Source organism: Microcaecilia unicolor, chromosome 5 (genome assembly GCF_901765095.1).
Source record: "Microcaecilia unicolor chromosome 5, aMicUni1.1, whole genome shotgun sequence".
In the NCBI taxonomy this organism is placed as follows: Eukaryota; Metazoa; Chordata; class Amphibia; order Gymnophiona; family Siphonopidae; genus Microcaecilia; species Microcaecilia unicolor.
Window position 1 is genome coordinate 200,389,935 of NC_044035.1, and position 21,297 is coordinate 200,411,231.

Genomic DNA, 21,297 nt, shown 5'->3' on the forward strand with positions numbered 1-21,297 from the left:
CCCAGGAGACCGTGGTATGCGGACCTCCGGCAGATGCTGGTAGAGGCTCCCCTTCCTTTGCCTCTGGTACCGAATCTGTTGTCAGAGGGACCAGTGACCATGGAGGACGCCTGCCGCTTTTGTCTTGGCTATTGAGAGGGTGCAATTGAGAGACGAGGGTTATTCCAGTAAAGTCATTTCCACTCTCCTACAGCCCCGCAAGCGTTCCACTTCCGTGGCTTATGCCAGGATTTGGCACCAATTTGAGGCTTGGTGTGCTGCTAAAGCGATTACACCTATGTGGGCTTCTGTCTCGCCGATACTTGACTTTTTGCAGGATGGTTTACAAAAAGGCTTGCCTATAATTCCCTGCGTGTTCAAGTGGCAGCCTTAGCATGTTTTCGAGGGAAGGTCGCCGGCCTCTCCCTGGCTGCTTATCCGGATGTGGCACGGTTTCTTAGAGGGGTGCTTCGGCTCCGTCCTCCCGTGCGGGCTCTATGTCCGACCTGGAACCTGGGGTTAGTTTTAAAGGCCCTTCAGTGTTCGCCCTTCAAACCGCTAATGTCCGACCTGGAACCTGGGGTTAGTTTTAAAGGCCCTTCAGTGTTCGCCCTTCAAACCGCTAAGGCGAACTTCAGAGAAGGATGTGACCCTAAAGACGGTCTTTTTGGTGGCCATTACTTCGGCGAGACGGGTGTCTGAGCTCCGGGCACTGTCCTGTCGAGACCCTTTTCTGCAATTCTCAGAATCCGGAGTTATGGTATGTACAGTGCCTTCCTTCCTGCCTAAGGTGGTTTCAGCATTTCACCTAAACAAGCCTATTTTCCTGCCTTCCTTTTCCAGAGAGGAGTTTCCGGAAGCCTTTGGGCAATTGCACCTCCTAGATGTGCGAAGGGCTCTGTTGCAGTATCTGCGCATGTCAAATGCTTTTAGGACCTCTGATCATCTTTTTGTTCTGTTATCAGGTCCGCGCAGAGGGTCTCCAGCGTCTAAAGCCACTATAGCCCGTTGGCTCAAGGAAGCTATTTTTTCAGCCTATCTGGCCGGCCTCCGCCTGAAGCCTTCAAGGCACATTCCACAAGAGCGGTTTCCTCTTCTTGGGCTGAAACTGGAGCACTCTTTCTTCAAGAGATATGCAGTGCAGCAACATGGGCTTCTAAGCTCTCTTTTGCCCGACATTACAGGCTGGATGTGGCTGCCAGGAGAGATGCTAATTTTGGAACACAAGTGCTGGCGTGTGGTGTGGCTTGTTCCCACCCTACCTAGGGATTGCTTTGATACTTCTCATTCGTAATGGATTCATCTGCTTGATGACAAGGAAGGGAAAATTAGGTTCTTACCTTGGTAATTTTCTTTCCTTTAGTCATAGCAGATGAATCCATGAGCCCTCCCTCAGTGATTCATTGTGTGATTGATGATGTTTTATTTTCAGTTTTTCCTGTAGATATGTTCCCTCAATGTGAGAAGTTGGAAAACAGTCTTCAGGATTTCTGTTCTGTTATAGGAGGTTGAGTTTGTCCCTCCTTTGTGTTATAGCTCCTGTTCTGGAGCGTTCATCCGCTGTGAGGAAAGTTCATGTTATGCTACTTTGTGGTGTAACACTGCTTTGGAAGCTTCAAATACTGAAGAGGTTGATGGAGCTAGCTGGCCATGAGGCACTATGGTTTTTCAGTGCTCTCTATCTCCCCCTGCTGGTTGATGGACACAACCCATTCATAATGGATTCATCTGCTATGAGTAAAGGAAAGAAAACTGCCAAGGTAAGAACCTAATTTTCCCATCAGCACCTGAGGCTCAGCTGCAGCAATCTCAAGGCAACTACGGGCGCTGTTCAGGCACAAACAAGAAAGACAAGTCTGGCAGCCTGGAAGATCCAGACCAGATTGGGCTGAAGCCTGGAATGGGTAGGGACAGCAAGACAATCTATGGCAGCTACCGGTTCTGGCCACAAACCAAGAAGCAGGCTCAACATACCCAGATGCAGCACAGTGGAGAAATCAGAGCCATGCTGGAAGCAGCCAGCACACAGAGACAGAGACAAAGCTAACTCAGGAAGAGCAGACAAAAGCCAGCTTAGAAGCTGACCGCCAGAAATAAGATAAGCCTGAGAGGTGTCACGACCACAGACGTGACAGTGCTTCAGAAATCTTTCTTTTTGCGTAGCTTGGCTTATCTCTGTCACTTAGTTGTCTCCTTTTCAGTGGTGAAGCACCAATAAATGATAAACTTTTGTTGATGGATGGTTCAGTTTCATCCATTGTGAAACCTTGTTCAGATTGGGGTGATGATGATGCTGATGGTTGTAGCTTTTTATTTAGTGTCGACTTGCAGGCAGGGCAAAGCTTCTGACCTGGTTTTATATTTATCACTTCTTTTTTATTTAGCTCACGAAGTTTGGCAGCTGTTTTCAATATCAATCACTCTAAGTCCAGCTCTTACATTATGATTCTTCTTCTTGAATGGATTGCAACATTTCTTTTGCATTGATTGATATTCACTTAGGAAAAGGGATTAATGGTGAAAGCAAAAAATGGCCACCGTCTAAACATCACGCTGTCGGCTAGCTCCGGGTGTCCTAGTTTTACCGGACTTAACATCGGGCTTAATTGAGCCATACCGGCGCATCCTGTACACTGCGCAGTCAGCTGGCTTCAGTAGGGCTGATTTGGGGCTGACAGGAGGCCGTTGTTGAAGAGATATTGAGCTGCCAGCGGGTCAGACCCGGTCACCGATTGCACGTCGCGCTGCCGTCGCTCTTACCTTGTCCGTGCACTGGGATGGATCTAGCCTGTGATCGGGCTCGGCCGGACATCGTGTTGACAGCGGATTTCGGGCTGCTTCAGGACATCGCCTGCACATTGTACTTCCCCTCGCTTGTGCGCCGCGCTTCCTTTCTGGGGCCGCTGGTCTCCCCCTGGTCTGTCCCTGCATGCCTTCGTGCCTGTGAGCGTTTTCGGCGCTGCAACTTTCGGTTTCCATTTCAGCGTTGTGAAGGAGGAGCCCGTCTCGACACTAATCAGCTGTTCCTCGGAGTTGCTGTGATGGAGGTCCCAGGCTGGAGGAGTGCCTCGTTGGTTGAGGAAGCAGAAGACGACCATTGGTCCACCATCTTGTTCCCTGCTCGGATGGCTGCATCGCTGTGGAAGTTTGTCTCCAGCTTCATTTGTTCCATCTGGGCCCTGCTGCTGTCACGAATTGGGGATCAGCTTGCTGGTCTTCTCGGCGTCAGCTTGGTTTTTCGTCTCTCTTCTTGGCCCACCAGGACTTTCGTCGATCATCTCTGTCTTTTTTCCCTTTCCTTTCCTGCTCTCCCACCCTAGTTTCTAAATTGTAACTGTAATGTATTTATTTTGGTTGTAACGCTATGGCAAAAGGTGGGGTATAAATGTACTGAAATAAATAAAAGGGATTCATGGTGAAAGCAAATGACTGAATCTTCATCAAGTTTTGCTTCTGAATGCATAAGAAGCTATTTCTGGTCACATTCTGTGAAATCCCCAAAAAGTTTGAATCCTTAGCATAGAAGATAACGTGGCACTTTGATGTACCAGCATTTTTCCCAATTGAACAGGGAGCCAAGGATTCTTCATTTTTCTTGTCTTCTGACATCTATAATTATTAAATGGTACAACAGATGATAAACGCACTTTTTAAAAGATTTTATTAAGCTGGAATATTCACCTGAGATGGCACGACCAAACTGATAACAGCACACAATAAACGATTGGACAATCAACGAATAAAATACAAATGAATAAATAATTATATCAATACTTTTAAGTGACTATTAAGACTCAATTTCCTAGAAATGAAGAAAATTAGCACATCAAGCGTACTAAATATAACATACTTTGACGTGAGTAAATAGCTACTTAATGGTGGAATTCAAAGCAAAAACATATCAGTGTTGTAGAGCACAATTTTCTCTTTCAGATGATACTGTTCACAAGTTGATTCAGGCAGACTCTTTTTTTAATAATTGGCTTTGAACTTTGGTACATTTTACCATTTGCGCTGACAGTACCAACTTTGAAGAAATCCTGCAGGGCGGTTATAGATGCTGGTTAGTTGCAAATCTGGCAGTTTCATGTCCAGCACAATCATAATGCTTGTTCAAAATTTCAAGTCTGTATCTTTGTTTGCATGGAAGTTGTTGTGGTCTGAATATTGGTCCAAATATGTTCCAATGAGTCGCGACCACTTTTGATGCACACTTTGAGTCAACTTGTTTGACTGGATTTTGCATCCATAATGTTAAAATGTATTTCATCGGAATTAGCATCAAAAACTGTACAGGATTTTAATTTTTTAGCCATTCTTTTAAATGTTTGGATTTTATTAGACCCCAAAAATGGCATTTTGGTCAATGTCGCGCGCTCATGGACTGACAATTTTTCAAAAAAGGGGGTCTAGATCTGCAACTATTGCAGTTAGAGACCTCAAATTTTGGGAAACTTCGTTTAAAACCTGACACGCGCAACAGATAAAATTTGAACAAAATTGGAGAACATGATGGTGGGAAGGTTTAGACCACTTGGCATGGAGTGACCCAAGTGCCTGCAAAAAAAGTTTCCTCGTAAATTGTTCATCTTCCTAATTTTAACTTAAATGTTTATCAGCTTTTCAAACAAACAATAAAATAACATGGTCATCTGATATATAACCATAGCAATAAAGGAATACAGTTAGAAACTTGACCTCAAGCAAAGTCAGCCAGTCACAAAATCTAGAAATCTTACTCTCCTCTCTATTCCAGTACAACCAACCACAACTGATATGCTGTATCTGCCTTGGGTTGGAACTTGACAACGCCTCTGTGAGCCAAAAGTGGCCCACGTGTCTCCTTTGCTCTAGTCCAGCAGTTCTCAACCAATGTGTCGCAAGCTTCCATGGGGTGTGTTGCTTGGGGCTGACACACTACTACTAGTTATCATTTCTATAGCGCTACTAGACATACGCAGCGCTGTACACACAGGCAGTGCAGGCGGTTCCAGTGGTGGGCAGTCACTGGGGTGTTTTTTTTTTCTCATTTATATCTGTTTGCAGCCTCTCTCTCAACTTTTCACCCCCCATTTGAGTTTAACTCCTTTCTTTTAGCTCCATCCCACATGTCTAGTACTTTCCCCTCAGTCCCCTCCCCCTTCAGACCTCATTACTAGCAAGGCAGCAACACTAACACGATGCCTGGCCCAGCCTAGAGCGTTTTCTCTTCCAGGTTCTTCTCGTGCATAAACAGGAAGTTTGCATCAGCAGAGCAGAGAAAAGGCTCCAGATTGATTCTGGCATCATGTTAGTGCTGCTGCTGCCAGACAAGTAATGAGGTTTGAAGGGGGGGAACCATGGATGAATGCAGAAATACTAGACTCATGGGAGGGGAAGAGCTGAGGGGGATGGAAACTGAGGGAGAGGTACTCTACTGATGGGAAGGGGGAAACTGAGGGAGAGGTGCTAAACTGTAGGGGGGTGCTTAAAGAGAGGTGCTGGATTCATGGGTGGGCTGAGGCAGGGGTTCTGGACTGGAAAGGAGAGCCTGAGGGGCCAGACTGGTTGCAGGGGGCCCCTGAAGGAGATGTGCAGGACTGGTGGGGGAGGGGGTGCCCTGAAGGAGAGGCACAGGACTGGTGGGGGAGGGGTGCCCTGAAGGAGAGGCGCAGGGCTGGTGGGGGAGGGTTGCCCTGAGGCAGAGGCGCCGGACTGATGGGGGAGGGGGTGCCCTAAAGGACAAGTGCTGGACTGGGGGGGGGGGGGGGGGGAAAGGAGAGATGTTGGACAGCAGAGGTGCAAGGAAAAGAGGGGGAGATATGGTGACTACAGGAGGGTAAAAGTGTGAATATGTAGCCCACCTTTCTGAGGCTGCTTTTAACTCCTAACCAGTGGTGTGCTGGAGCCGGCTTGCAAGAACCGGTTGTTAAATTTTTTGGCTGCAGGGTCACAGACTCCCAGCGCTGGCTCACTTGCCCGCCCTCAGCTCCCTGATAGCTCTCCTTTCCTTCCTGCTGCCGCCCTGCCTTTAAATGTTTCATTTTACCTCAAGTCACGGCGCAGGCACTGAAAGCAGCAGGCTCGGCTCGCCTCCAGCCTTCCCTTCCCTCTGTGTTCCGCCTCTTGATTATTTCCTGTTTCCATGAGGGTGGGACACTGAAAGGGAAGACGAGCCGAGCCTGCTGTTTTCAGTGCCGGCGCCACGACTTGAGATAAAACATTTAAAGGCAGGGCGGCGGCAGGAAGAAAAGGAGGGCTATCGGGGAGCTGAAGGCGGGCAGGTGAGCCAGCGCTGGGGGTTGGAACTGGAACTTGTCTCGGGGGCTGAAAAGGGGGGCAGGTAGAGGCTGGTGCGAGTCATTGTGTATGGATGGGAGGGAAGGATAGGAGGCAAAGAATCGCTGGACGGGGAGGGGAGGGAGGAGAAATCGCTGGACATGGATGGTTAGGGGGGGGGGAGTAAGAACATAAGCACCGCCATACTGGGAAAAGACCAAGGGTCCATTAAGCCCAGCATCCTGTCTCCGACAGTGGCCAATCCAGGCCTCAAGAACCCGGCAAAAGCCCAAAAACAAAACAAAAATTTAAATTAAGAATGTTCAATGGACTTTTCCTTCAGGAATCTGTCCAAACCCCCTTTAAACTCAGCAAGGCCAACTGCTGTCACTACATTCTCCAGCAACGAGTTCCAGAGTCTAACTATGCGCTGAGTAAAGAAAAACTTTCTCCTATTTGTTTTAAATCTACCACATTCTAGCTTCATCTTATGTTCCCTGGTTCTATTATTGTTAGAAAGTATAAACAAACGCTTTGCGTCTGTCTGCTCCATTCCACTCATTATCTTGTAGACTTATATCACCCCTCAGCCGCCTCTTCTCCAAGCTGAAGAGCCCTAACCATCTTAGCTTTTCCTCACAGGGAAGTTCTCCCATCCCTTTTACCATTTTCGTCATCCTTCTCTGGAGAATCGCTGGACATGGATGGGAGAAGAGGGCAGGGGAGAGAGGTGAATCGCTGGACATGGAGGGGAGAAGAGGGCAGGGGAGAGAGGAGAAATCGCTGGACGTGGATGGGAGAAGAGGGCAGGGGAGAGAGGAGAATTGCTGGGCGTGGAGAGAGAGGATAGGGGCAGAGGAGAATCGCTGGACATGGGTGGGAGGGGAGGACAGGGGAGAGAGGTGTGGACATGGAGGGGAGGACAGGAGAAATGCTGAACCTGGATGGAAGAGAGAGAAGACAGGAATGAGATGCACATGGATGGAGGGGAGGGGGAGAGGAGAAATGCTGGACATGGATGGATGAAGGGAAGAGAGGAGAAATGTTGGAGGGAAGGAAAGACAGAAGAAGGAAATGCACACGGATGGAGGGGAAGGCAGAAAAGAGAAATGGTAGACATGGATGGAGGGGAGGGAGGAAAGACAGGAAGTAAAAAGACTGGACATGAATGGAGGGGGGAGAAGACAGGAGGAGATGCACATGGATTTAGGAGAGAGAGGAGAGATTCTGGACATGGATGGAGGGGAGTGCAGACAGAGGAAGGAGATGAACATAGATGGAGGGGAGGAAAGAGTAGAAATGTTGGACATAAATCATGGAGGGGGGAGAGGAAAAAAGCTGGACATGGATGAGAGGGAAAAGAGAGGAAGGAGATGAATATGGATGGAGGGGAGGGAAGAAAGAAGGAGATGTCTTGCGAGGCTGCCCTTGTAAGTCTTGGCAGCCATTTTAAAGAAGATGCGGCAGGAGGAGGGTCAGTGTCAGCAGCGGGCAGGAAAGACTAGGGATCTTTCCTGCCCCGAAGAATTCACTAGTCCATCAGGGACGCTGCGTTCAGGTATGCGCTGGGAGTGGGACCCTTCGGCTCTGGGGATCGGGGAGGAGGTCTGTAATAGGTGGGTGAGGTGGAGTGGGGAGGATACTGTAAAAAAAAAAAAAAAAAAAGTTCTTAAAATGCTGCCGTCTTGTGCATAGGGATGTACATAGAGGAAGTATAATAAGGGAATAACTTTTCATAGGTAGGGTAATAATTTGTTATAAATCGTAATCAGTGTGTCATTTAGAAGGGCTGGTTATAGGGATACCTAACCCTGTTATTGGTGCAGATATTTTTTTTCTCCTGGTAAAGGGCTTCTAAAACAGACATCAAGTTATGAGAATCAGGTGCTCAACATTCAGAGTTTGTCTATTTACTTATTTATGGCATTTTATCCCATATGAATTAGATTGTAGCCTTGAAGCATTAAAAAAAAGAGTAATGCATTGCCTCCCCACCCCCCCCAGGCTGTGTCTCAGGGGATTGCCAGGTCTGCAATTTGGGGGGGGGGGGGGTGGCAGAGGTGGATCGGGGAGAGAGCCTGTTGTTAAAAATTTACCAGCACACCACTGCTCCTAACCCCTACTCACTTGTTCAAGTCTGTTTTATCATTCCCATCTTAAGTAATTCCCTTAGCCCTTATTTGTCCTGTTTGTCCTGATTAGGTTGTGAGCTGTGTTGAGCAGGGACTCTCTTCATGTTCAAGTGTACAGTGCTGTGTACGTCTAGCAGCACTATAGAAATTAGAAGTTGTAATGAATGATGAAAGAGAAGAGGTACAGGAGAGCTAGGAGGTGCGAAGAGGAAATGGAAAGTTAATAAATAAAGGAAATATAGGTGAAGACTGAGAGGGTGAAATTTGAGTGGATAGACGAGAGAGAGAAAATGTCAGATAGATATGTAGTAAGGGAATAGAAGAAGATAAGTGGAAAGTGGAGAAAGAACAAATGAACAGCACCCACTAGAGAGCAGATGATGTACAGGAAAGCAAAACAAAGAAATTGGGACCAACATACTTGGAAAAATAAAATGCCCAGACAACAATGTTAGTTGTTTTATTTATTTAATTTTAAACCTTATACCCTACTAAAAAAACTAAATGGCTTATAATTCAAACATTCACAATTAAATCGGTGCAAACAATCCTCTTTCTAGAGGAAAATATTTAACTGAAAATGATGCAATACAGAGATGTTTTTAAATCTTAAATGCATGTCTTAAGACCAGTTTTTGTTTTCTCTTACTTTAGCCCTCTTTGCTGTCCCAAAGAACTACAAACTGGTAGCTGCTCCATTGTTTGAACTGTATGACAATGCTCCAGGATATGGCCCCATCATTTCCAGCCTGCCACAGCTCTTGAGCAGGTATTGTATTCAATAACTCTCCATGCTTTAGAGGTGTATGCAAAAAGTATGTATTTTTATTTTAGAATTTTGTACGGTATGCAAAGTTACATCCTGATTTACTAATGCTTTATTCAAATATTTTTCTGTACCTGTAGATAATTCTGTAGATATTTGAGCTCCAAAGTGTTTCATTTCATCAACCTTGTTTCTACCCTCTAAGTTTTTCATTTGTTACATTTTAATGTTTAGTATATCTTATGGAAATCTAGAATTTGTCATAAGAGCATGTTTTTCATATGAGCCTATCAGAGAGATGAAATGTACTACTTTCCAATAATTTGTTTTGAGGATGATGACATATCGTATGTCTTCCGTAAGTGAGGGCACTACTACTTATCACTTCTATAGCGCTACAAGGCATACGCAGCGCTGTACACCATACATGAAAAGACAGTTCCTGCTCAAAGAGCTCACAATCTAAATAGGACAGACAAACAGAACAACTAAGAGGTAAGGGAATAAAAGAGGTGGGGATAAAAGGGTACAGGGCAAGTGAGTAGTGGTTAGGAGTCAAAAGCAGCGTTAAAGAGGTGGGCTTTTAGCTTGGATTTGAAAACGGCGAAAGACGGGGCTAGACGTACAAGCTCAGGAAGTCTATTCCAGGTGTGAGGTGCAGCGGGATAAAAGGAACGGAGTCTGGAATTAGCAGTAGAGGAGAAGGGAACAGACGAGAGATTTACCCAATGAATGGAGACGCTTCAGATCTGACAGAAGCAAAACAGCCTCAGATATGAGCCTCTTTTCATATGGAAATTGCAGGCTGAAGCTGAGTTGATGTGCACTCTAGCCGTATTGTCCCTGCACATACAACTTTGTCTTTGAAGGTCAACTATATTGTTTCATTGGCACCATGTTGAAGGGCACTTTTAAGCATGAGGTCATTGTACCAGTAAAAATTGGCTATCCTTCGAGGGAAACGAGCCCCAGCAGCTGCAACAGCGGGCCTGTGAATTCCCCTGGTGGTGATTTGAAGTGCCCTAGAAGATTGCACGCAAGTCTGCAGCCTAACGAGCAACATGCAGTGAAAGCCAAAGTTAGCCTGAAAATGTTCTTGAAGATGCCATAGATTATAAATGGATTATAAGCCTAAATAACCAGGGGTGTCTCAAGGCAAGATGCTCCCCCCCTCCCCCCAGCCAAATTCTGTCATATTCCTCTTCCTTCCTCGACCCTGTTCCCTGAGTTTCTTCATGTTCCAAAAGCCACCGCCGACAGATATGATTCCCATATGCTGTCCTGTCACCAGCACCAACTCTTCTTTTTACTGTGGCCCTCCTAAAGAGATGGGGATGGTGCTGGTGGCATGACCGCATATGGGAATCGTGCCTGCCATCGGCGGCTTTTAGAACATGAAGAGAAAGAAGGTAAACTCAGGGAACGGGGTGAAGAAAGGAAAGGGGAGATGCCGCTCCCAGAATAACTGTAAATAATTATTATGTAGTGGCATGTAGGGATGACTATAATGCCTTTTGCTCCTACAGTGTGTTGAGCTTTTAGGAGCTTTTCATGTTACCAATTGTTGTAATTTCACTGGCTATGCTTGGCTATTCTTGTAATGTTGAACCACCTCTTGGTATATGTGGAATATAAGAATAAATGCTATGCTATAAGAGAGATGCTAAGTTCAATTAAAAGGAAGAAAAGCATGCAAAGCATGGCTCATTTAATTTTTTGCAACCCCTTTTCATGTGAGTGTATCTCTTGAGGCAGTAATGGGAGGTAGGTTTTGTGGGAGGGGTCAGGGAGTATTTCAGAGTGGAGGCAGAGTGGGCACTTATAGCAGGTAGTTGGGTGGGAGGAGTGAGACCATTGCGGGGAAATAATTTTTGGGGTTGTGAAGGGTAGTTTTTCAATTGGTGGGTAGGTTCTGAGGGGGTGGTTTTTGACTTAGTTATGGCAATTTGCAGGTCGGGGGTAATTTGTAATAACCAATTCAGGTAATAATTGTTTGAGATATGGTTGTTCTTTGTGAGGGTTTTGTTTGAATAAGAACGATTTGAGGATTTTGTGGATTCTAGTATATTCCTGTATATTTCTTATTTTGAGTGGTAAGGAGTTCCACCATTTGGTTCCTAGGTAAGTGAAGTCTGCAGAGTGTTTTTTTGTTTTGTTTTGTTTTTTTGGGTTGGTTTTTTTTTGGCAATTTCCCTGAGCGGAGCCCTAACTGTAATTTCTATAACCCTTAAACCCAGACAAATGCAAAGACAACTACATTCCCCAGAAATCTCAGAAACTAGCAAGAGAAAACTCAGTCCTTTGACATATTCCTTTAAACAGACAGATTCAAGAAAATACAAATACATTATCCTAAATCATGAGATTCTGTAGTTCCATATTCTTGCTCATATACATCAAATACAAAGCAAAGCATTTGCAAATACAGTAACATCTTCTCTTACTCCCTACCGTTGAACTGTGAAGTATTAGAAACACATTAAACAAAGGAATTTACAGCTCTCAGAAATCACATAGCTTAGAGTAATTTTCTTCTCTCACCTACAGATCGCTTAGTTGACTTCAATTGCAAAGCATGGAATGGCAAAAGTCATATTCTTTTAATACTCTTGCTAGGTGAAAGCTACTTAGACAGTGTAAAAAAATATGTTAATACTCATTCTTACTGTCTTTTTTTTTTTTTTTTTTTCTTAAAATTCTAAACATTTAAATGCAGCACAGGGCTGTTATCTCCATTACAAAATTATTATTACTTCCTTTCTTGTCCCACTGAGGGAGAGGCAGACACTTTAAGGACAGTAAAATTAGGCAAGAACAGGTCAACACAAGACCGCAGTCAGCCTATAGTTCCTTAATCTGGCCACACAACAATTAAAAGCTAACAGCTATTAGATTGTAAGCTCTTCGAGCAGGGATTGTCTTTCTTCTATGTTTGTGCAGCGCTGCGTATGCCTTGTAGCGCTATAGAAATGCTAAATAGTAGTAGTAGTAGACTACACTGGAGACACACATATAAAAAGGACACTGTCTGCAGACATAAAATTCTGAGCAGATTTTTCAACTTAATCCGGAATATCTGACAGGTTGGACTGAGTACTCAAGTTCTGCTCCCTCTGCACATAGTTATCGATTAGATGGGAATCCTCCAGTATTCCCTTTAAAGAACACAATTTAGAATGATCCAGAAATCTCAATTGCAATGCATAGTTTTCTCTAGAACATTCATATTGGTTTTTTCAGTTCCGACAAACAGCAGCGTAAGTGAAACATGTCCATGAACTGAATTATCTTTTTCACTTAGCAACAGTGCACTTAAACATTATCAGCTCTCCTTCCATATCCATGTGGTTTCCTGTCACCACAAATAATACCAGTCATGGCTTTTCCAATTCTTTGCATGATTCTTGGACTTCTAGGTTGCCAGACACAAAAATATCATCTAGCCCCAGTCATCAAGGAATAAGAATGAAAGCTTTTCCCATGACCATAACGCCAACCAGTCCCAGCCACTCCTAACTTATGGCTCTCTTTACATCTTAATATTTCCTGCCACAGTTTCCTTTAAACAACCAGAACCAGAATGTGTGTGTCCGTTAACAACTCCTGTGGGAGGGGGCAAGATGGCGGCAGAGTAAGTCGCAAGTGAAGCAGCTCTTGTACTTTTTTCCTATTTACCTTGTAAAACTGATTTCCGATGCCTAAAAGAAGAGGCAGGCAGTGCACCAGCCCTGCAGTGCTGCCCATGCCAGTTTTAGGACCTCTTGGCCGCTTCATGATACCAGGTGTAATTTCGGGAGTCTCTCCTTCGCTGCCACCTAGTATGGAGAGAGGTCTCTCATCTTCGCGACTTGAAGCAGAAACATCTTGGAGCCCTGAAGAGCGTAATCCTCCCCTGATGCCTGCGAAAACCCCGGAAGCAGCTCAGAAGACTCAGGACGCTCAAACGTCGACGGGGTCTCCTGGAATGGGTGCTGTTGCGGGACTGCAGACGCCGACTATCCCTGCACTGGTTTCAGCAGCAGGAGAACAAGGGGAGAGTGTCACTGAAGAAAGCTTGGCGACAAGAGAGGGCCGGCTAACGCAGAACCTGATTGATCAAGGCTTACCAAGTAAGTCCTTATTGCCTCTAAAACCAAAGGAGATAACGTTAGAATCTATTTGGGAAGCTCTAGTGTGTCTAGAAGCTTCCTTTGCCTCGAAATTCACATTTGTTAACCAACAGATTGAACTCTTGTCTCAAAAACTACCAACTATAGATCAAAGGATGAAAACTTTGAGTAAAAATACAGAAAAAAACTCTTTAGCTATACAAGGTTGCCAACAGCTGCAAATTAATCTGATTAAGGAAAATCATCTTTTACAAAATAAGGTGGAAATGCTTGAAAATCATCAACGTTCAAACACACTAAGGCTGTTAAATTTTCCAAAACAGCCGTTAATATCACCTCTTATTACCTTTAAAAAATATCTCTCAGGGGTCTTAAAAGTACCCGAGCAGTCATATCCTCCTGTTTCAAAGATATTCTATATTACACCTTTTTTTTGAAGAGAGACTCTGAACAAGCAGAAAGAGTAGAGCCCCCAGTAGAAACTGGGGATATAAATTTGACACAAATGATAGAAGATGATATGGCGGGCCTCACAACTGCAACACTCAAAGTTACATTCATCCTACTACCCGACAGAGATTGGATACTAAAGCAATATTTTTTACATTTCCTAGGACATAAAGTACGAATGTATCCTGGTATCTCAAAGGTTACGCAGAAAAAAAGAGAAGAATTTCTCAAACTTCGCCCAAAGGCTCAGCAATTGGATGCGTTATTTTGGTTAAATTTTCCGTACAAATCTCTCTATATAAAAAGCAACACCAACGTTCTATGAAGCCTCCAGCCGGAAGTGTGAAGGGGGCGAGATATCCGGTTTCCCTATGAGTGTCTGCCCCGCCCTCTCTGTAACACAGTCAGTGAAGGAAAACAGCAGAGCACGAAATCAAATCGCTGGCTCTGTAACCGTGAAGGACTCAGAGGGGAGAGAGGTCAGAGGGCAGGGACACACACACTCCCACATGCACACAGAAGAAAACATTGCTAGCCCCCGTTTCATTTGCATCAGAAACGGGGCTTTTTTACTAGTGTGTTATAAAACTGCATTCTGTTAAATATATATTTTATGATTCTAAACAATTGAACTCTTGGAATCTAAGTTAGCTAGCTCACTCGTTGCGCCACCAGGACCTGTAATAACACTTGGACTTCTTGCCCTACCTCCTTTTTCATTGTTGAAAAATTGTAAATTTCCTGATGTATAGTTAGTAACCCCCCCACATTGTGGACTAAAGATGAGAAAGGATCATGATTTGATTTGAGTTAATTAAGATTGTTTTAAATAATTTTAAATCCTGTATAATTATAAATGACCAATTGTCATCTTTTCTGGTTTCAAGAATTGTACTTGAATGATAATGTAAAATGTGATAAATAATAATAATAAATAAAAAAACAACTCCTAGAGAGAGAAATCTGAGGAGGCGACACCAAAACTGATTGCCTAAGACCCCATCAGAAGGTTAAATACCCAGCTCTTTACTTCAATCTTTAGGAGGCCAAAGGGAATAAATCCACACACACCACCTATATATATATAGATATATATATATATAGATATATATATATATCTCTGAGGCCTTTGGGAGAGAGCGTGGGTCCCACTTAATGACAGTGAGTTCACCCAGAGCGGTCTCAAAATCCGTCAGGTCCTCTGCTTTTTTATTAAGAATGCATTAAGTCATAAATTAACTGGTTACATCACAAATCATGGGACACAAACTTTAAAAAATCATTAGCTACATTATTCTGCTTACATCTGCAAGTTCAGGGTATTCAGGGTACGTTCCAAAACTGCTAGTGGTTCCAGTAAAAATCTAACATTTATAGGAGTGTGCTGTTATCTTATATTCTACTACTATTACTACTACTACTACTTAACATTTCTAAAGCGCTACTAGGGTTACGCAGCGCTGTACAATTTCACAAAGAAGGACAGTCCCTGCTCAAAGGAGCTTACAATCTAAAGGACAAAAAATGTGCAATCAATCAATTTGGGGCAGTCTAGATTTCTTGAATAGGGGTATAATGGTTAGGTGCCGAAAGCAACATTGAAGAGGTGGGCTTTGAGTAAGGATTTGAAGATGGGCAGGGAAGGGGCTTGGCGTATGGGCTCAGGAAGTTTATTCCAAGCATAGGTTGAGGCGAGGCAGAAAGGGCGGAGCCTGGAGTTGGCGGTGGTGGAGAAGGGTACTGAGAGGAGGGATTTGTCCTGTGAGCAGAGGTTTCAGGTAGGGGTGTAAGGGGAGGTGAGGGTAGAGAGGTAATGAGGGGCTACAGATTGGGTGCATTTGTAGGTTTATTTATTTATTGCATTTGTATCCCACATTTTCCCACCTCTTTGCGGGCTCAGTGTGGCTTACAATAAGATATGGATAATGGAAATACATTTGTTACAACTTGGTTATGGGTTACATTGTACAAGTTATGCAAGATCATCGAAGTATCGTTAGGAATATAACAATGGGACATCAACATTGATACATTGGAAGGAGACAATGGGAAGCATAAAGGGCAGTATTAAGACACAAAGACATATGGAGTACATATTTCTGTGAGTAAATGTATGAGTGATGTGGAATTACGGGGGATGAGAGATCAGAAGTGGATGTATGATGCATTGATGAACAGTGAGTGAGGACTCTATTTGTTTTGGTTCTTTCCGTAAATTGTTTCAAACAGATGGGTCTTCAATAATTTGCGGAAGGAAGCTTGTTCGTAAATCGTTCTTAAGTTGCGTGGCAGTGTATTCCAAAGCTGCGTGCTCACATGAGAAAAGGTTGACGCATGTAGCGTCTTGTATTTCACGCCCTTGCAATTAGGGAAGTGGAGGTTAAGGTATGTTCGGGATGATCTTTTAGCATTTCTGGGTGGTAGGTCTATCAACTCGGACATGTAGGCTGGGGCTTCGCCATGAATGATCTTGTGGACTAATGTGCATACTTTAAAAGTGACGCGTTCCTTAAGTGGAAGCCAGTGTAGTTTCTCTCGTAGTGGTGTTGCCCTTTCATATTTTGGTTTTCCGAAGATGAGTCTGGCTGCTGTGTTCTGGGCTGTTTGAAGTTTCCTCAGTATTTGCTCTTTGCAGCCTGCCTATAGTGAGTTGCAGTAATCCAGATGGCTGAGGACGAGGGATTGCACTAGGTTGCGAAAGACGAATCTTGGGAAGAATGGTCTTATCCTTTTCAATTTCCACATGCAGTAGAACATCTTCTTAGTTGTGTTGTTTGTGTGGGTTTCGAGTGTTAGGTGGCGGTCGATAGTGACTCCAAGGATTTTAGCGTTTCTGAGATTGGAAGGTTTAGGCTTGGTGTGTTTATCGCGTTGAATTCATTTGTGTTGTATTGGGAAGGTGAGTATCAGGCATTGAGTTTTTTCTGCATTTAATTTCAGATGAAATGCATCTGCCCATGTGTTCATGATGAATAGACTTTGATTGATTTCGTTGGAGATTTCTTTGATGTCTTGTTTGAAAGGGATGTATATTGTCACATCATCGGCGTATATATATGGGTTGAGGTTATGGTTTGATAGGAGTTTTGCTAAAGGGATCATCATTAGGTTGAAAATAGTTGGTGAGAGAGGTGATCCTTGTGGAACTCTACATTCAGGTGTCCATGCCTTGGACGTGGTTGAATTTGATGTGACTTGATACGAACGCAGGGTTAAGAACCCCTTGAACCAGTTCAGGACGTTTCCTCCAATGCCAAAGTATTCAAGTATGTGTAGTAGGATTCAGTGGTCGACCATGTCGAAGGCGCTTGACATGTCAAATTGTAGGAGGAGTATATTGTTACCAGTTGCTATTATTTGTTTAAATTTGGTCATAAGGGTGACTAATAGTGTTTCTGTGCTATGGTTCGACCAGAATCCTGATTGGGCATCATGCAGTATTGGTGTTTGTTTAGATAGTTTGTGAGTTGTTTAGTTACCATTCCTTCGGTTATCTTGGTTATTAGTGGTATGGATGCTACTGGCCTGTAGCTGGTTATTTCGCTCGTGTTTTTCTTTATATCTTTAGGAATTGGGGTGAGTAAGATTTTTCCTTTTTCTTTTGGGAAGAGTCCGTTTTGTAGCATATAATTTACATGGTTCGTTAGGTCTATTATGAATTGTTGAGGATCAGATTTCATGAGGCTATTTGGGCATGTGTCTAGTTTGCAGTTAGATTTGGCATACCTTTTTAGAGTTTTAGAGATGAGGTCTTCTGATAGTACTTCGAATTCGGTCCAGGTTCTGTCTGCTGGGTGTGTTCCTTCTTCTGGATCTAGACAGTCTAGAAGAGTGGCGTATTCTATAGGACTAGCGGGTATTTTGTGTCGTAATAGTATAATTTTCTCCTTGAAGTATTTCGCAAGGTTGTCGACATTTGGTATATCTTTGCCGTTGTTTGTAACTGGTGTGGTGTCTAGCAGTTTGCTCACGAGGTTGAAGAGTTTGTGTGTCTTTGTAGTTTGGTCCTATTATTGTTTTGTAATGTAGTCTTTTTGTCTGTTTTATGGTGTATTTGTATTTTCTCCGAAGTAATTTCCAGTCGTTTAGTGTTTGTTCGTCTTTTTTTGTTCCAAGCTCGTTCTAGTTTCCTGACTTGTGTTTTAAGTTTTTTCAGCTCTTCGGTGAACCATGGGTTTGCTTTTTTCCTGTGTGATGTTCTGGTTTGGATTGGGGGCGACTTTGTCTAATGTTGTTGTACATAAATCGTCCCATTCTTGGAGGAATTGGATGTTGTCAGCGTTTGTTGTCCATTCGTTCTGGTAGATCTGTTGCCAGAATGTTGTGGGGTCTATTTTTCCTCTCATTGTGTATGTTGTTCGCTCATGTTTATTGGTGTTTAGATGTGTTTTTCGCCAGCAAAGAGTGACATTTGCTTTATGGTGGTCTGACCATAACGTAGGTGTCCATCTTGTGTCAGTGAGTATAATAGTTGAGTCTGATTCGAATCTGTTCGTTATGATATCTAGTGTGTGTCCTTTTTCGTGAGTTGGTTGCATGGTGGGTGCTTGCAGATCCCAGAGTTTTAGGAATTCTTTGAACTCTCGTGTGCTTGGTAAGGTGTCATCTTCTAGGTGTAGGTTGATGTCTCCTAGTATAAGGATGTTTGAGGCAGATACGCAGGAGTTCGAGATGAAATCCAGGAGTTGTGTGTGGGAGTCTTGCCATTTTACTGGTGGCCTGTAGAATAGGATTGTGTTAAGGTGTCCTGTTAGGTTTGGATGGTTGATTCTTGTCGATGCAATTTCGAGTGTGGGGAGTAGATTCGCCCGGATTGTGATAGTGAATTCGGGTTTGTAAATTATAGCTATTCCGCCTCCTCTTTTTTTTCCATTTCTTGTCCAGTGGGAGATTTTGTATACTGGTGGGCACGTTTCTAAGATGGCGGGATCTGTGGGACTATGGAACCAGGTTTCTGTGATAAATAGGAGGTCTAGTTTGTCTGCGATTATCCAATCTAGTATGTCTACTGAGTTGCTTACTGCTGATCTTGCATTGATGTATCCTAGTTGGATTGAGTGATATGGTTCCAAGGGAGGGTTTGATGTGTTTATTTTTATTAGTTGTCTATTTCTTCGGTGGTTGAATTTGTTGTTCTTGTCGTTGTTTTCTTCATTTTGTCGGTGGTGTTCATATCCGGAGATTATTCCTTTTGGTTGGTTATTGTGTCTTTGATTTGGTGGGTTGTTAAAAGATTGTGCATAGGATTGGTGAGTTGTGGGTGAGTTGTTATGGATGCAATTTAGGGTGCGCATTGTGTGTATGTGAGTGCTGTGTGATTTGTGGGTAATGGGGTTGTTGTTGTTGTCTAGGTTGTAAGTTATGTTTGCACGTAAGAGTAGGGTGAGACAATGGATGATTAGGAGTGTATTGCTGGTGTTCATATCTATGTCTGAGGCGCTTTGGCAGATATTCTGGTGTAGGCCCAGAACAGCCAGTTTCTTTTATAATATATAACCCCTGGACAGAGCTAGGAAGTTGGTTTAGCCAGACTCCTGTAAACGGAACCTGGGAATTGCTCATTGGGTAGCTTTGCCCAGCAGAGTTATTCATCCTATAAATGCTTACATAAGTGGTTAGTAAGAGAAGCTTGAACTGTATGCAGTACGTGATCGGAAGCCAATGAAGTGACTTGAGGAGAGGGGTGATATGAGCATATTGGTCCAGGTGGAAGATGAGACGTGCAGCAGAGTTCTGAATGGACTGAAGGGGGGATAGATGGCTAAGTGGGAGGCCAGTGAGGAGTAGGTTGCAGTAGTCAAGGCAAGAGGTAATGAGAGAGTGGATGAGAGTTCAGGTGGTGTACTCAGAGAGGAAAGGGCAAATTTTGCTGATGTTATAGAGGAAGAAGCGACAGGTCTTGGCTGTCTGCTGGATATGCGCAGAGAAGGAGAGGGAGGAGTCGAAAATGACTCCGAGGTTGCGGGCAGATGAGACGGGGAGGATGAGGGTGTTATCGACTGAAATACAGAGTGGAGGGAGAGGAGAAGTGGGTTTGGGTGGAAAGACAATAAGCTTGGTTTTAGCCATGTTCAGTTTCAGGTGCCGGTTGGACATCCAGGCAGCAATGTCAGATAAGCAGGCCGATACTTTGACCTGGGTTTCCGCGGTGATGTCTGGTGTGGAGAGATAAAGCTGGGTGTCGTCAGCATAAAGATGATATTGGAAACCATGAGATGAGATCAGCGAGCTCAGGGAAGAGGTGTAGATTGAAAAAAGAAGGGGTCCAAGGACCGATCCCTGAGGAACTCCAACAGAGAGCGGGATGGGGGTGGAGGAAGATCCATGAGAATGTACTCTGAAGGTAAGGTGGGAGAGATAAGAGGAGAACCAGGAGAGAACAGAGCTCTGGAACCCAAATGAGGACAGTGTGGCAAGAAGTAAATTATAATTGACAGTGTCAAAAGCGGCAGACAGGTCATGGAGGATGAGGATGGAGTAGTGACCTTTGGATTTAGCAAGGAACAGGTCATTACAGACTTTAGTGAGTGCATTTCTGTCGAGTGTAGAGGGCGAAAACCGGATTGAAGCGGATCGAGGATGCATGAGAGGAGAGAAAATCAAGGGCAGCGGCTGTGAACGGTGCGTTCAAGTATCTTGGAGAGGAAAGGGTAGGAGGGAGATGGGGCGGTAGTTGGAAAGACAGGTAGGGTCTAGTGATGGTTTTTTGAGGAGTGGTGTGACTACAGCATGCTTGAAGGTGTCGGGGACAGTTGCATTGTACAGAGAGAGGTTGAGGATATGACAGATGGGGGGGGGGGGGTGACAGTAGGAGAGATGGTGTTTAGTAAGTTGGTGGGGATGGGATCAGAGGAACAGGTGGTGCATTTCGAGGAGGAAAGAAGGTGGGCGGTTTCCTCCTCGGTGGTATCAGGAAAAGAGGAGAGGGAGGCCTGGGTTGGTTGGTTGAGGGAGTGGGTTAAAGGGTGAGGAGGAGGAGGTGGCTTGGTGGTGAATTCAAGGTTGATCTTCTGCACCTTTTCGCGGAAGTAGTCAGCCAGTGATTGAGGAGAGAGTGAGGGGGGGGGTGGGAGCGGAGGGCACTTTGAGGAGGGAGTTAAGGGTGGCGAAGAGACGACAAGGGTTGGAGCCGAGAGAATTAGTCAATTGGGTGTAATAGTCCTGTTTGGCAAGGAATAGGGAGGACTGGAAGGAGGATAGCATGAATTTGTAATGAATGAAGTCGGTATGGGCGCGAGATTTCCTCCAGAGGCGTTCAGCAGATCGGGCGCAGGAGTGAAGGTATCAGATGCAAGGGTCAACCAGGGCTGGGGATTAGTACGCTTTGTGGGACGGGAGATGAATGGTGCAAGGGTGTCCAGAGCAGAGGAGAGAGTGGCGGCGTAAACAGAGACAGACTCGGAGGACATGATGGAAGGGAGGAGATTAGAGAGACTAGAGGATATGGTGGGAGGGTCGACAGCCTGGAGATTCCTGGAAGTAGTGGTTAGTGTTGGGCAGGGCTGAGGGGGAGGGTGATGAAGTGTGAAGGTGATCAGGTGATGGTCAGAGAGAGGAAGGGTTGAGGCACAGAAATTGGAGGGTGAGCAGGTAGAGGAGAGGA

At 44.4% G+C, this 21,297-nt stretch overlaps 1 protein-coding gene across 1 annotated transcript in view; it reads left to right on the forward strand.

Moving 5' to 3' along the window:
• The window catches only part of NUDT21 (nudix hydrolase 21), a 268,670-nt gene that overhangs the window by 220,129 nt on the left and 27,244 nt on the right, over positions 1 to 21,297 (forward strand). Inside the window, exon 6 of the mRNA XM_030203704.1 lies at positions 9,024 to 9,138. Coding sequence (XP_030059564.1) covers positions 9,024 to 9,138 — 115 coding nt within the window. The remainder of the gene's footprint in view (positions 1 to 9,023; positions 9,139 to 21,297) is intronic.